Here is a 12,610-nt window from a genome sequence, read left to right as displayed (position 1 = left end):
ATTGGTGGACCGAGGGGGTGGGGCGAGGATTGCTTCAGACCAATAAGCGGGCGCCAGAGAACAGCCAACGGGCGTTGCGCCACCGCATCACGTGCAGGGCCGTGCGCCTGCGCAGTGCGAGCCCTCGCTTAGGGCCCCGGGAGGTGCGGTGATGCAGGCAGCGAGGCCGCCCGACGTAACCTGGGGCCAGCGCCGCGAGGAAAGGAGACAGGCAAGGAGGAGTGCCTGGAGGAGGTCCCGCCGCGGCCCACTTCCCCTGTGGAGTTTGCACTTCCCGCCTCTGCCTCAACTTGGAAAGGCCTCCCCTAGGCTCTGCCCCTCCAGCGGTCGGAAGGCGGGGCTCAGGGCTAGGTGGGGCACCCGAAAGTCGCTCCCTAGCTTGCTTCCGCCATCGATTCGCGCATCTCTAGGTCCAGTCCAGGAGCCGCTCTGCGAACCCTGGGTTTTGGCCTCTTTCCCTCCCACCCTTACCCCCCTGTCTCGAAGGAAGCGCTCCGGCGCGGACCTGAGACTCCTCCTGGGAGCCCTGCTCGCGGAGATAAACATCAGAACAAAGGAGGCACGCGGGGTGGGGGTTGGGAGAACCAGGGGCCCTCCGGGACCGCAGCCTCAGCACCGGGTCTCCAAGGAGGCGGTCGTCATGGCAGCAGGATGCAGGATGTCTTGGCAGCAGGATGCCCCTAGCTCAGCGCTGCAAGGTGGGCTGTGGGCGCCGGCAGGGGGTAGCGGTGGGAGAGTCTTCAGCGGCTCTAGCTGCACCTCCGCCTGCCTGTGCTTGAACACACACACACACACACACACACACATACACCATTTCCCCGGCGGGGACAGAGTTCCTAAAGTGCCCGCAGGGCGCCCTCCGGAGCATGCCGCGCCCTCCTTCCAACGTGACTAAGGGAGAGATGGCCTGAGCGGCTGAGGGCCAGCTTCCTTTCAGAAGGACCGGATCGCTGCCTTTGGGAGCCTCCAAGGCTCCTACCCTGTGCTTTTGTCTGCACGCTGTTGGCAAACTAACCTTCCTGAGCTCTTGTCTCCATCGAGTGCTACTCTGCTGCAAAGCGCTCCTTGCTCTGCCACTGTCTCCAGCAGAGCCTCACAAACTTTTTAGCAGATTTTTGGGTGACTCCTGCACATTCTGGAGTTTGAGATGCTGTCCGCAGGTGCTGGCACTGGGAAATTTCCACCCAGCCCGCCAGCTCCTGCCAGATGCTCTCTCAATACCCAATCCCACCTTCTATGCACTCTACTATGCTCCCCCTCCAGTTTGTCAAAGTAAGAAACGTTCAGACCTGCAGAGAATTTGTGTGAGTTTATTTGAACCAAACTGATGACAGTTGCCAGGAAGAAAAACCTCAACGGATTGAGAAAAATGCTTCGAAAAATGGCAGTTCTGCACCCTGCTTTATACATTATAATCAAAAGAGAAGACATAAGTGGATTAAATGAAATCCATTGGCAATAGATTAGGGAGGTGGGAGAAAGCAAATCTGGGGGGTTGGGGGGAGAGAAACTCTGGGATTGGATAAAAGATAAAATGATAGACACACTTCTTTTACATAGGTGGGTACAGAATAGTTAACAGTCAACAATTTCATGATTGCCCTGACTGTGTGGCTCATTTAGTTAAGCATTGCCCCATGCACAGAGAGGTTACCAGTTTGGGCACATGCCCAGGTTGTTGGCTTGATCCCCAGTAAGGGACTTGCAGGAGGCAGCTGATCAAAGTTACACGTGCTCCCTCCCTCTCTAAAAATAACCAAAAAAAAAAAATCAATAAAAACATTTTTAAAATAAATTTTTAAAAATCCCATTATCATGATAATAACAGTGAGGGAATTTGTAGTCTCTGTTCTGGTGTGGTTGTTGCACCCAAAAGGTCCAGAAAAAGGGAAATTACCTTGACATTCCAAAGGTATGTTATGATAGATGCCAACAGACAATAAACAGGCTCAACTAAGGTAAAGACTGACCTTTGTGCCCTAGCCGGTTTGGCTCAGTGAATAGAGCGTCGGCCTGCGGAATGAAGGGTCCCGGGTTCATACCGGGTCAAGGGCACATGCCCAGGTTATGGGCTCAATCCCCACTAGAGGACGTGCAGAAGGCAGCCAACAATGATTCTCTCTCATCGTTGATGTTTCTATCTCTCTCTCCCTCTCCATACCTCTCTGAAATCAATAAAAATATATTTTTAAAAAAGAAACAAAAAGATTGACCTTTGTCAGGGAAGATTCTAGCCTAGGACTTGATTACCCACCATAAACTGCTTTTAGTTAAAAGTTTTCATTTCAGACCATTCTATGTGGTTGTTTTAGGTCTCTGAGTAGGTAAGGCCACCACACAGGCCTCCCCTGATCTTGACAGGTTTAGTATGTGGCCCCTTTTCATCTAAAAATTGTACTCCCATGTCTATTCTATTCTTCAAGCTATAAAGTTGGCAGATAGTGGGCCCAAAACTGCAGTTGTATTTGGTTTAGCTTAAGTGGGCTTTTAAAAATTCTAATTTTTCTTTTTTTATATATTTTATTGATTTTTACAGAGAGGAAGGGAGAGGGATAGAGTTAGAAACATCGATGAGAGAGAAACATCGATCAGCTGCCTCCTGCACACCTCCTACTGGGGATGTGCCCGCAACCAAGGTACATGCCCTTGACTGGAATCGAACCTGAGACCTTTCAGTCCACTCTATCCACTGAGCCAAACCGGTTAGGGCTGTAATTTTTCTTTTCCTCCTCTTCCTCTTCCTCCTTTTCCTCGCCTCCCTCTTTCTATTCTTCCTCTTCCTCTATTTCTCTTGAAATATCAGAAGATCTAACAAGATGGACTCACATTCCAGCCTGGCACCAAAGGCTGGCACATCAATTTGCCATAGTTCCCACCAATCCCTATTTTCTCACATTAATTTTCTTTTCATTTTTTATTAACTTCAGAGAGGAAGAGAGAGCTAGAAATATCAATGATGAGAATCATCCATTGGATGCTTCCTACATGCCCCCTACTTGGGATCAAACCCAAAATCCAGGCATGTGCCCTGCCCAGGAATTGAACTGTGATCTACTGGTTCAAAGCTCAACCACTGAACCATACTGGCCTTCTCACATTAATTTTACCTTCTGGATCTGTGAAGATATTTGATTTCATATACCTTCCTTATGCTACCTTCACACCTGGAATGCCCTTCCTACTCTCCTCTCATGGGCCAAACTCATCCTCCCTTCAAGAACAAGGTAAGGCCTGCATTCTTACATCTTTCTAGCTAACTTCCCAAATCCATTCCTGGCTCTTTCCAACAAAGACTAGCTGCTGACTGTGGACTGTCTGGTGCTACAGTAGTCCTTCTCTGAACTGTGATTTAGCTGTTTGTGTTTTCAGTTTCCTGCCATCAACCATGATCCCAAAGTATTAAATGGAAATTTCCAAAAATAAACTACTCATAAGTTTTAAATTGTGCACCATTCTGAGTAGCACAAAGAAGTCCTGTGCTGTCCTGCTCCATCCTGCCCATTACGGAAATTCACACTATATATGCTACCCACCCATTAGTCACAGTAGTCAACTCTGTTATGAGATTGGTATCAGAGGGACCACCATCACATAACTTTTAGTACAGTATATTGTTATAATTGTCCTATTTTATTATTAGTTATTATTGTTATTAATCTGTTATGGTGCCTAATTTATAAATTAAATTTTATCATAGCTATGTATGTATAGGAAAAAACAGTATGTGTAGGGTTTGGTACTCTCCGAGGTTTCAGACATCCTCTGGGGGTCTTAGAAGTTAACCCCAGTGGATAAGGGGGGACTACTGTATGTTATAGTGTATATTCTAGTACATGTCTTGGTAAACATATGGATGCATTTCTCTTGAGTATATATTGAGGAATGGAATTGCTGGAACATGGCTGTGGTGGTTTCATAATGTACCAATTTAGAAGGAATTACATTTCCCAGAATTCTCTTCCATGTGTGTTTCCAATTAGGGTGGTCCACAACAGACATTTTTGCATGAGATTTGGAGGGTAGAAGAAAACAGTGGCTATATTGGTTTTTACACCTGCAAGGTCTGGAGCTCCTGCCTATCCACTTTGTTGCTGATCTGCTGGCTCATCTCACTGGCAGGGTAGCACCCAGGCCCATAACTGCTCCACCTTGCCCTGGATCCTCCTTCAGCCTCTCTGACTCCTGGGCCAGATAGGAAAGGGCCCCGACTTCTCCAGCACGACACCCGTATCATCAAATTTGGAGGCAGTGGGAACTAAGGTGAGTTTCAGTTTGTTCTCGAAGGCTCCAGCTTGTGCTCATGGATTCCAACTCATCCGTTCTCTGCCTCCCCCCCCCACACACACACATACACTTTATATCCATCCTTCCTTCCCAACTGCCTGACCTGTGAACTTTGAAGTCCAGAATCAGATGCGAAACAACAGCCTCTTTAACAGTTACCTGACGTCAAGTCCCTGTAACAAAGTCTTTCTGCTTCTCTGATTGAACTCATACAATAGCATAGGCTTATGCTTAATTTTATATGAAACTGCCAAACTGTTCTGAAATGTTTGTACTCACACTCTCAGCAGAGTATGAGAGTTCCAGTTACTTCACATCCTCATCAATATAAAAATTAGAAATTTTGTAAAAACACAGCACTGCAAACCAAAGCAGGCCACCAGACGTCAGCCTTTGCTCTGAACCATGCCCTTGTAGATGACAATTTCACAATATCTACCAACATTGCAAATACATGTATTCTTTTTAAAAAAATATGTTTTTATTGATTTTAGAGAGAGAGAGAGAGGAAGAGACAGGGAGAGAAACATCAGTGTGAGAGGGGAAACAGATTGGTTGCCTCCCGCACATACCCTAACTAGCGATTGAACCAGCAACCTGGGCATGTACCCTGACCAGGAATCTTTCAGTGCACAGTACACCAGCAACCTTTCAGTGCACAGGACAACATTCAACCAACTGAACCATACCGGTCAGGGCAAATGTATGTATCCTTTGACTGGACAACCTCAGTTCTAGAATTTATCATGCAGATATACTTGTACACAACATTAAATCATGAATGTGTGAGGTTCTTCATTGTTGTATTATTAATAAAAGATTAAAAATAAACCAAGTGTCCATAGAGGGCTGATTAAATTTGGTACAGACAATAGAATTTTATTTGGAAGTTTTCAATGTACCAGTACATACTGTTATGGAAAAATATTGCATTAGTCAAGGTTCTCCAGAGAAACGGAACCAATGGGAGACAGAGATAGATGAGTTAGCTCATGCAGTCATGGAGGCTGGCAAGTTGCGAGAACTGTAGGATGAGTCAGCAAGCTGGAGTCCCAGGAGAGCCCATGGTTTTGTTCCAGTCCAAAGGCTGGCAGGCTCAAGACCCAGGAAGAATTCATGCTTCAGTTAAGGTTCAAAGGCAAAAACAAAACAAAACAAGCCCATCTCCGAGTTCAAAGGCTGTCAGGCAGGAGGAATTCTCTCCTACTCACGGAAGACACAGCTTTTTTATTCTAGTCAGGCCTTCTTCAACTGATTGGAAGAGGCCCCCTCACATCAGGGAGAACAATCTGCTTTACTCAGACTACCCATCTAAATGTTAATCTCATCCAAAAACACCCTCACAGAAAACACCCAGAATAACATTTGACCAAATGTCTGGGCACCCTGTGGCCCAGTCCAGTTGGCACACAGCATTGACCATCACATATCTAAAAGAGACCATGTTGAGTGGAAAATCAAGATACAGAAAAGAGCCGTTTGCCTTGTTTTGCTACACAGAGAGCAAGATGGGTCACCAGCAACTCTACTGGAGCCATCTGAGGAAATTTGGCCAGGGTTCTCCTTCTTGCTGCGGCTGCTCAAACCGCCACACTGTGATCTGGAAATACGGCCTCAATATGTGTCGCCAGTGTTGGTCAGTACATGAAGGACAGGCTTCATCAAGTTGGACTAAGTGAACTTCATGAATGGGTCATTCAAGACATCTATCTTATGACAGAATGCTACCTTTTTGTACATAAAATAATTTTTAAAAAATACAGAAAAGAGTGGATAATCTGCTTCCTCTTTATATTAAAAAAGATGGGGGTAAGATAACAATAAATGTGCATATTTGCTTGTATAGTCACATTAAGATACTATGGAAGAATATGCAAAAACTAAAGAAAAAGGTTATCTATCGGAGGTGTAGGGGACCCAGGAGAGTTTTCACTTTTTATGTTTTTGAAAAATGTATATTTTAAATATTTTTATTGATTTCGGAGAGGAAGGGAGAGGGAGAGACAGAAACATCATTGATGAGAATCATTGATCGGCTGCCTCCTGCATGCCCCCCACCAGGGATGGAGCCTGCAGCCTGGGCATGTGCCCTGACCAGTAATCGAATCAGCGACCTTTTGGTGCATGGGTCGACAATGCTTAACCACTGAGCCACACCAGGTGGGCTTATATGTTTTGATGTGTTTGATCTATTCAAAATATTAAGTAACAAAAAATGTTAAATGCCTTTTTACATGCCTTTCCCCTCCTAGGATTGTGAAAATGGAATACAAATCTTGTTTTATAGTCATCCTTGTGTTCCTGGTATTTAGTCCATAGTACAAACTCAATAAACATTTGAGGAATTAATGAATGAATGAACCAGAAGAAATCTGATTTAGTGTGGATCAGAAAGGTGATAGGGGAGTGAGGAGCAGAGTGGGAAAAATATGGTAGTGGCTGTCAGAAGGGAAGTTTAGAGAACAAGAGAGATGTTTAAAGAAGAGTTACAGACATAATGTGTGATATAATCCACCTTCATATTTGTTCCCAAGAAACATTCAATTAAAGTCTCCACTGCTTTTAGGGTTTGATCTGTAGGGTTTTGAGATATTAAAACAGACTCAGGCATATCTGGATAGTAGGAATAGGGTGGGGGGACTCAAGGAGGAAGAACCTCTAGGACCTGGCCTAGCCTCTCTAATGGAGGAGGTCAGCAGACTCTTAAGGGGGTAACCCCAATTGCTGAACCTGCATTCTGGGTCCATTGTGCTCTTGTCAGGCAGAACCCTGCCCTACCCTACACCCTGATCCTCAGACCCCTCTACAAACCATGCCTTCCAGCTCCACACACAGGAGCATACAAATACAGTCCATGGATGAAAGGTTTAGAGAGCAGAACACTGAAGACCCAATGCAGATGATGGAGAGAGAACAGTGCTAGACTGGGTCAATATGTGTGCAGGGCTGCGGTTAATTTGGGTAAGACAGAGGGCCAGGCTGCAGCCAGTGTTTAACCTAAGACCAGGCTGAGTGCAAGGGAAGGGCACAGACCAAGGCCATGAATAGTTATCAGTTTTTATTTGTAGTAATTTAGGAACTCAGGTAAATAGAATTGGACACCACATAATCCTTGTTTGTTTTTTAATGGTTCAGAACAATAAATAACCTCACACTTTCTCCCCAGTTGTCCATAAACAGCCCATTTGTGAACACTTGTAAACCCACCACTTGCCCCAAGAACTAAAACATTACAAATAACTTATATCTACTTATGTGCCTCTTGCATCTCTGCCCTCTGCTTTCTCTCAGAAGTAACCCCTATCCTAGATTTTATCTTCTGTTGCTTTTTCCTCCTTGTAGCCAGCTTCTAAAATGGCTCCCATTGATCTCTCCCTCCTGGTATTCAAACCTATGTGTTCCTCTCCCCTTGAATGTTGGCTGGATCTAGTGACTTATTTCAAATATATAGAATATGACAGATGTGATGGATGTCACTTCTGTAATTGCATTAGATAAGACTATAACTTCCGCCTTGCTAGCATCTAACTCTCTCCCTTGCTGGATGATGAGGAAATGAGGGCAGCCACCAGCCAACAACCAGCAAGAAACTGAAGCCCTCACTCGAACAGTCCACAAGAAACTGGACTCTGTCAACAACCAGATGAACTTGGAAGTGAGTCCCTCCCCAGTCAAGCCTTCAGATAAGACTACACCTCTGGTTAACAATTTGATTGCAGCCTGTGAGAAACCCTGAGGCAGAGGACCCAGCTAAGCCATCCCTGGACTCTTGAGCAACAGAAAATATGAGATAATAAATGCTGTTTTAAGCCTTTAGGTGTGTGGTGATTTGTTACACAGTAACAGATAACAGTTCTTTTGCTATTACAAAATGTGTTGCTATGAACATTGCTATACATGTGCCCCAGAACACAAAACACAAACCTAAGTTTCTCCTGGGTATATGCTGCATATATGCCTAGGAACAGAATTGTAGGAGGTTTAGGATTTACAAATGTTCAAGGTTACTGGTCAGAGTTAGGGTCACACCATGGCCATGGTATCTCCGTCAGGGTTGGGAGTTAAGCTTGTCTTCAGTCCATAAAACTTGGGATCAGTCTATGAGCAGGGTTGAGAGTCACACAGAGGACACATTTAGGAGTCAGTCCACAGGCATGGTTTAGGGTGAGTATGTGGCTACATTTGGAGAGAATCTGAAATGTGGGTTTGGACAGAGTTGGAGGAGACTGTGAGGGTGGATTTGGGTGTCAGTCTAGTAAGGCCAGAGTTAGAAGTCAGACTCTCCTAGTGCAGAAGACCTGATAATGTAGTATCATCAGCCTACAAAGCAGTGGCCACCCAGGGCCCAGCCGCCCACAAGGCAAGACCCATTCTGGGCATAAAGGGCCCTCAAGGGGTGAAGGGTGCAGCAAAAGGGAGGCAGGACCACACTGTCCACCAGGATCCAGGCAGAGAGAGAAGGGTAGCACAAGAGAGAGAGCACACTGCTTTTAATGGGGGCAGCCTTGTCCCATATACCCCAAATATTCTCAACTCTGCCCCATGGGAGGGGAGGGCGATTTGGGATAGGCACAGCCGATGTCTTCCCCACACCTGGCTGAACCCCTCCTCCTCCCGTCCTCTCCAGCAGCTGCCCCCCTCCAGCCTCCAGGCGGGTCCCAGGTGAGAGCAGAGAGGCAGGGACTCCCTCCGCTTCCCCAATGGCCCAGCGCACAAAGAACTAGATGGAGACATCACTGTTCTCACGGCTGGATGGGGCCCGGGTTCTAGTGGTGCGGACCCAGTGCGGGGCCCATCCCCCAAAGCCCAGCACAGGGAGCTCCAAAGCGGAGCGCCTGGTGTCTCTCACTGCTTTGGGGTACACACCAGGCCTCCGCACACGGTTTCTGGGTTCTGGAAAGTGGTCCATCCTCCTGATCCGGATGGAGCGGGAGGAGGTGGCTCAGTTCCGTGCTCAGACTTAAGGGCTCCTGTCCCACCGCCCACCCACCATGCTCACCCTCACCCCGAGGGAGGGGCTCCCGGAGGCTCTTGGGAGCAGCTGGACCCGCCCCCTTCCCGCCCTGTTAGTCCGCGCTCTGTGGGTGCATGGGCTGTTCTGTGGGTGTGTCGGCCTTTTCAGGGCTCTGGCAGACACTGGGGCATCCCTGCGTCCTGAGCAGCTGCTCAGCTCACCGCTGCTTCCGTTCCGCCTGCTGCAACCGGCGGGAGAGGTCGTCGATGCGCACGTTCTTAAGCTGGAGCAGGTGCTCCAAGCGCCGCACCTTCATCTGCAGGACCTGGGCGGCCGCGCAGAGGTCAAAGCCAGGAACCCCCTGCCCTCATCCCGTCCTCCACAGGCCCCAACCCCCGCACCTCCCAGGGCTCCCACCTGCACAGTCTCCTGCGAGGCCAACAATTCCTGCTCCTTCTCGGCAATCTGGAGGATGACGCTCGGGTCGCCGTGCAGCACCTGGCTATACCCAGGACGCCGGGGCACCGGCTGCCGGCCCCCCCTGGGGTGGGAAGCAGCTTAGGGGAGGCCTGGCCCTCATCTTTCCAGGGCCCCTCGGCCAGGTCTCCCCACTCCCCTGCCCCATTCCTGCCTTCCCTACCTCCTTACCTGGTCAGGTAAGGTCAGGAACTCCCAGTTTCCTTACCTGAGCTGCCCCCCTCCCTGGGTGTCCTGGGCACCTTCCCCTCGGGACTTCTGGGACAAACCTGAGAAGAGGTAAGTGGTGGAGTAACCCTTCTGGAGTCCTATTTTCCTGTCTTTCCCTCCTCCCTCCCCCCAAGGAAGGAAAGGAGAAAAGCTCCCGTTGGGAGGGAGGAAAAGTAAAAGCCACTTTACCCACATCCATGTAGCCACTGCCATCCTGGGGAACCAGCTCCTAAAAGAACCCCAGGGGTCCACTGTGAGCTCGTGCTCGCCCATCCCCAAAGGGCCCCATGTCCCTTCCACCCACCGTCCCCCAGGCCAGGCTCCCTTTAACCAGACACCCTTCTTCCGCACTTATCGCCACGGTGGGGCTTTCTGCAGGCTGGGAAGCTCCCTCAGAGCAGGGGGAGAAGAAGTCTGAGTAGGTGGCACCTGTAAGGAGCCCGAGCCCTGCTTCCTGCGCCTCCGCCGCTCCTCCAGGCGCTGCCTCAGTGGAATGAGCACCAACTCCACCACGCCCGGGGTGCACTGCACAATCTGGTGCATCACGTCCTCCGGCACCGAGAAATTCAGCTTGTTCAGCACCTTCCTGGAGGGTAGACACAGGGATGGCGGACCACGTCCCCAGGCAATGAAGTGAGGGAGGTGGGGGAGAACAAGAGGGGTGCGGCAGCTGCTGTGCTAAGTGCACAGCCCCGGGGGGGATGGAAGAGCACCGTACCTGAGCCCTGTTCTTGGGTGTCCCAAGTTACCTTTCACCTCCCCAATAGAAGAGTCCCTTAATTTTGTCACCAGACAATTCTGTCTGCCTGGGCTGTGGAGACCACAGGAGGTGGAGGGTCTGGAGCAGCCCTTCCTGGGAGCCCAGGGTAGGGGCCAGAAATCCTGCTAGTGCACCCAGATATTCTGGTACCTGTTCAGGTGACCCCAGTTGCTGAGCTTCTGCTGGAGAGAGTTGGCAGGGACATAATTGTGCATCTCCACCATCTTGGGGAAGTAAAACTTGATGACTTCTGCAACCAAGACTGAAGGAGTAGGAGTGGGAGCAGACATGAAAGAGGGGGGGATGGGAAAGGGAGAAGAGGAAGAGAGAACAAATGGGTGGAATGGGAGAATCATGGGGGGCAGAGTGGTGGGGCCAAGTGGAGAGGTGGAGATGTGGAAATGGAAAAGGATGATAGGAAGAGAGGGGCGAAAGAGGGCAGGGGAGGGTGGGGAAAAGGAAGTGAGATCAGTGATCAGCTGGAGACTAAGCCTCCAGCATACTCCAGAGGGGCTACATTCCTTCCCCATTAACTCAGGGCATTTGAAAACCGTGGTCTCTGGTGTCCTGATAGAGAAGGAACCTCCATGGGAGCCCTTCAGAATCCTGGGTCTCCATCCTAGGCGTAAATATAGATACACACACACACACAACACCAAAGTCCCAGGAGAAAGTCATAGACTCACATAGACATATGTGATAGATCCCTCTACAGATATGCACATAGGATAGAATGTGTAGATACACAGGATACATACCTTTCCAGACACACATAGCACACACACACACACACACATGTCCAAGCACACATACAGCACACAGAGAGATGGACACATACACATATTTCCATCACTGGAGTTCCAAGAGACAGTCACCAACATACACACAGAAGCACAAAGAGTCACACATTAAAATCCCAGGAGACGATCTTAAACACACAGACACCTTCACAATCACGAAGCAACACATATACACACAAGACTCCCCTACATACATACAGGACAAAATGTGTCAATACACATAGGAGCACACACTCTGACTCCCATAAGATAAACATATAGAATATAGCAATGTGCATGCACACACGCAGAGATGCAAAAATACATACACAGATATGCACCTTAGTCATTAAGTCCCATGAGAGTGTCACTGACTCACACACACAGGCTCCTTTCTGCAACTGAAGTCCTCGGAGATAGACAACCCGCCAAACATGCACACCACACACGTACACAAGCATAAAGATATGTTTGCACAAAGACCCCTTACACAAGTGCATACAGGACAGAAATGTGGACATACACAGGCGCACACCTCCGTCACTGAAGTCCCGGGAGAGATTTCTCTTGGGCCGGGACAGAGGGATGTTGTCTATCCACAGGTACAGCTGGTGCAGCGCCTCCTCGTCCACACTGCCCGCCATTGGCACCCTCGGCAAAGGCAGGCTGATCCAGCCGTGCAGCGTCCAGTCCCAAACTCACGGCCGCTCAAGCGTCTCCTCCCTCGCCGCCAAGGGCGTCCAGACCCGCTTCTGCCTCTCTAACCCGGACACTCCCGTCCCAGCTGGGAGAGGCCATATTGTTTTCTGAAACCATGACAACCATCCTGGCCTCCAGAGAGCAGAGGCTTCTGGGAGTTGTAGTTTGTCCCGGTTACCTCCTCTCAGGCCTCCAGATTTGAAAAGGCGGTTATAGGTGGCCTTGTCTTCCCCGTCTCCCAAAAAGAAATAATTTTTGCCCACGCCACCTGAGGACCAGCTACTGGCTCGCTCTGGGTCCTTCCAAAGTCAACCAGGCCCGCAGAACCCTGCACCAGCATCCCCAGGACTGGGACCCCCTTCTGGATTATGTAGCGGTCAGTCCCAAGTGAAGGCAGCATCTGCGGCTTCCCATCCGGACTCTGTGATAGTACCGCCTTGCTGGATC

General features: G+C 49.0%; 2 protein-coding genes across 4 annotated transcripts; one reads left to right on the top strand and one right to left on the bottom strand.

Moving 5' to 3' along the window:
* Positions 1 to 5,792: 5,792 nt before the first annotated feature.
* Positions 5,793 to 6,092, top strand: LOC308523923 (small ribosomal subunit protein uS14-like; the record flags this gene model as incomplete). The annotated part of the gene is given in 3 exon segments (XM_081098016.1): positions 5,793 to 5,920; positions 5,922 to 5,936; positions 5,938 to 6,092. Coding segments are annotated over 3 exon segments (165 nt in total). The 3' UTR covers positions 5,960 to 6,092.
* Positions 6,093 to 8,762: 2,670 nt separating this feature from the next.
* SPEF1 (sperm flagellar 1) lies at positions 8,763 to 12,287 on the bottom strand (the record flags this gene model as incomplete). Of its 3 annotated transcripts, none has more annotated exons than XM_081098013.1 (8): positions 8,763 to 9,197; positions 9,460 to 9,563; positions 9,656 to 9,779; positions 9,924 to 9,984; positions 10,115 to 10,154; positions 10,355 to 10,511; positions 10,836 to 10,947; positions 12,000 to 12,287. In XM_081098013.1, 8 exons carry the CDS (start codon positions 12,106 to 12,108, stop codon positions 9,005 to 9,007), a joined length of 900 nt encoding a protein of 299 aa, XP_080954139.1. In that variant the 3' UTR covers positions 8,763 to 9,004. The 3 variants fall into 3 exon arrangements, with proteins under 3 accessions (XP_080954139.1, XP_080954140.1, XP_080954141.1); XM_081098014.1 differs by having other exon boundaries at positions 10,836 to 10,935; positions 12,000 to 12,108; XM_081098015.1 differs by lacking the exon at positions 8,763 to 9,197 and having other exon boundaries at positions 9,354 to 9,563; positions 12,000 to 12,108.
* Positions 12,288 to 12,610: the final 323 nt, after the last annotated feature.

Source organism: Myotis nattereri (genome assembly GCF_964212035.1).
Source record: "Myotis nattereri genome assembly, chromosome: 8".
NCBI classification, from domain to species: domain Eukaryota; kingdom Metazoa; phylum Chordata; class Mammalia; order Chiroptera; family Vespertilionidae; genus Myotis; species Myotis nattereri.
Note: the sequence above shows the minus strand (reverse complement) of the source record. Positions and strands in the feature narration are given on the sequence as shown.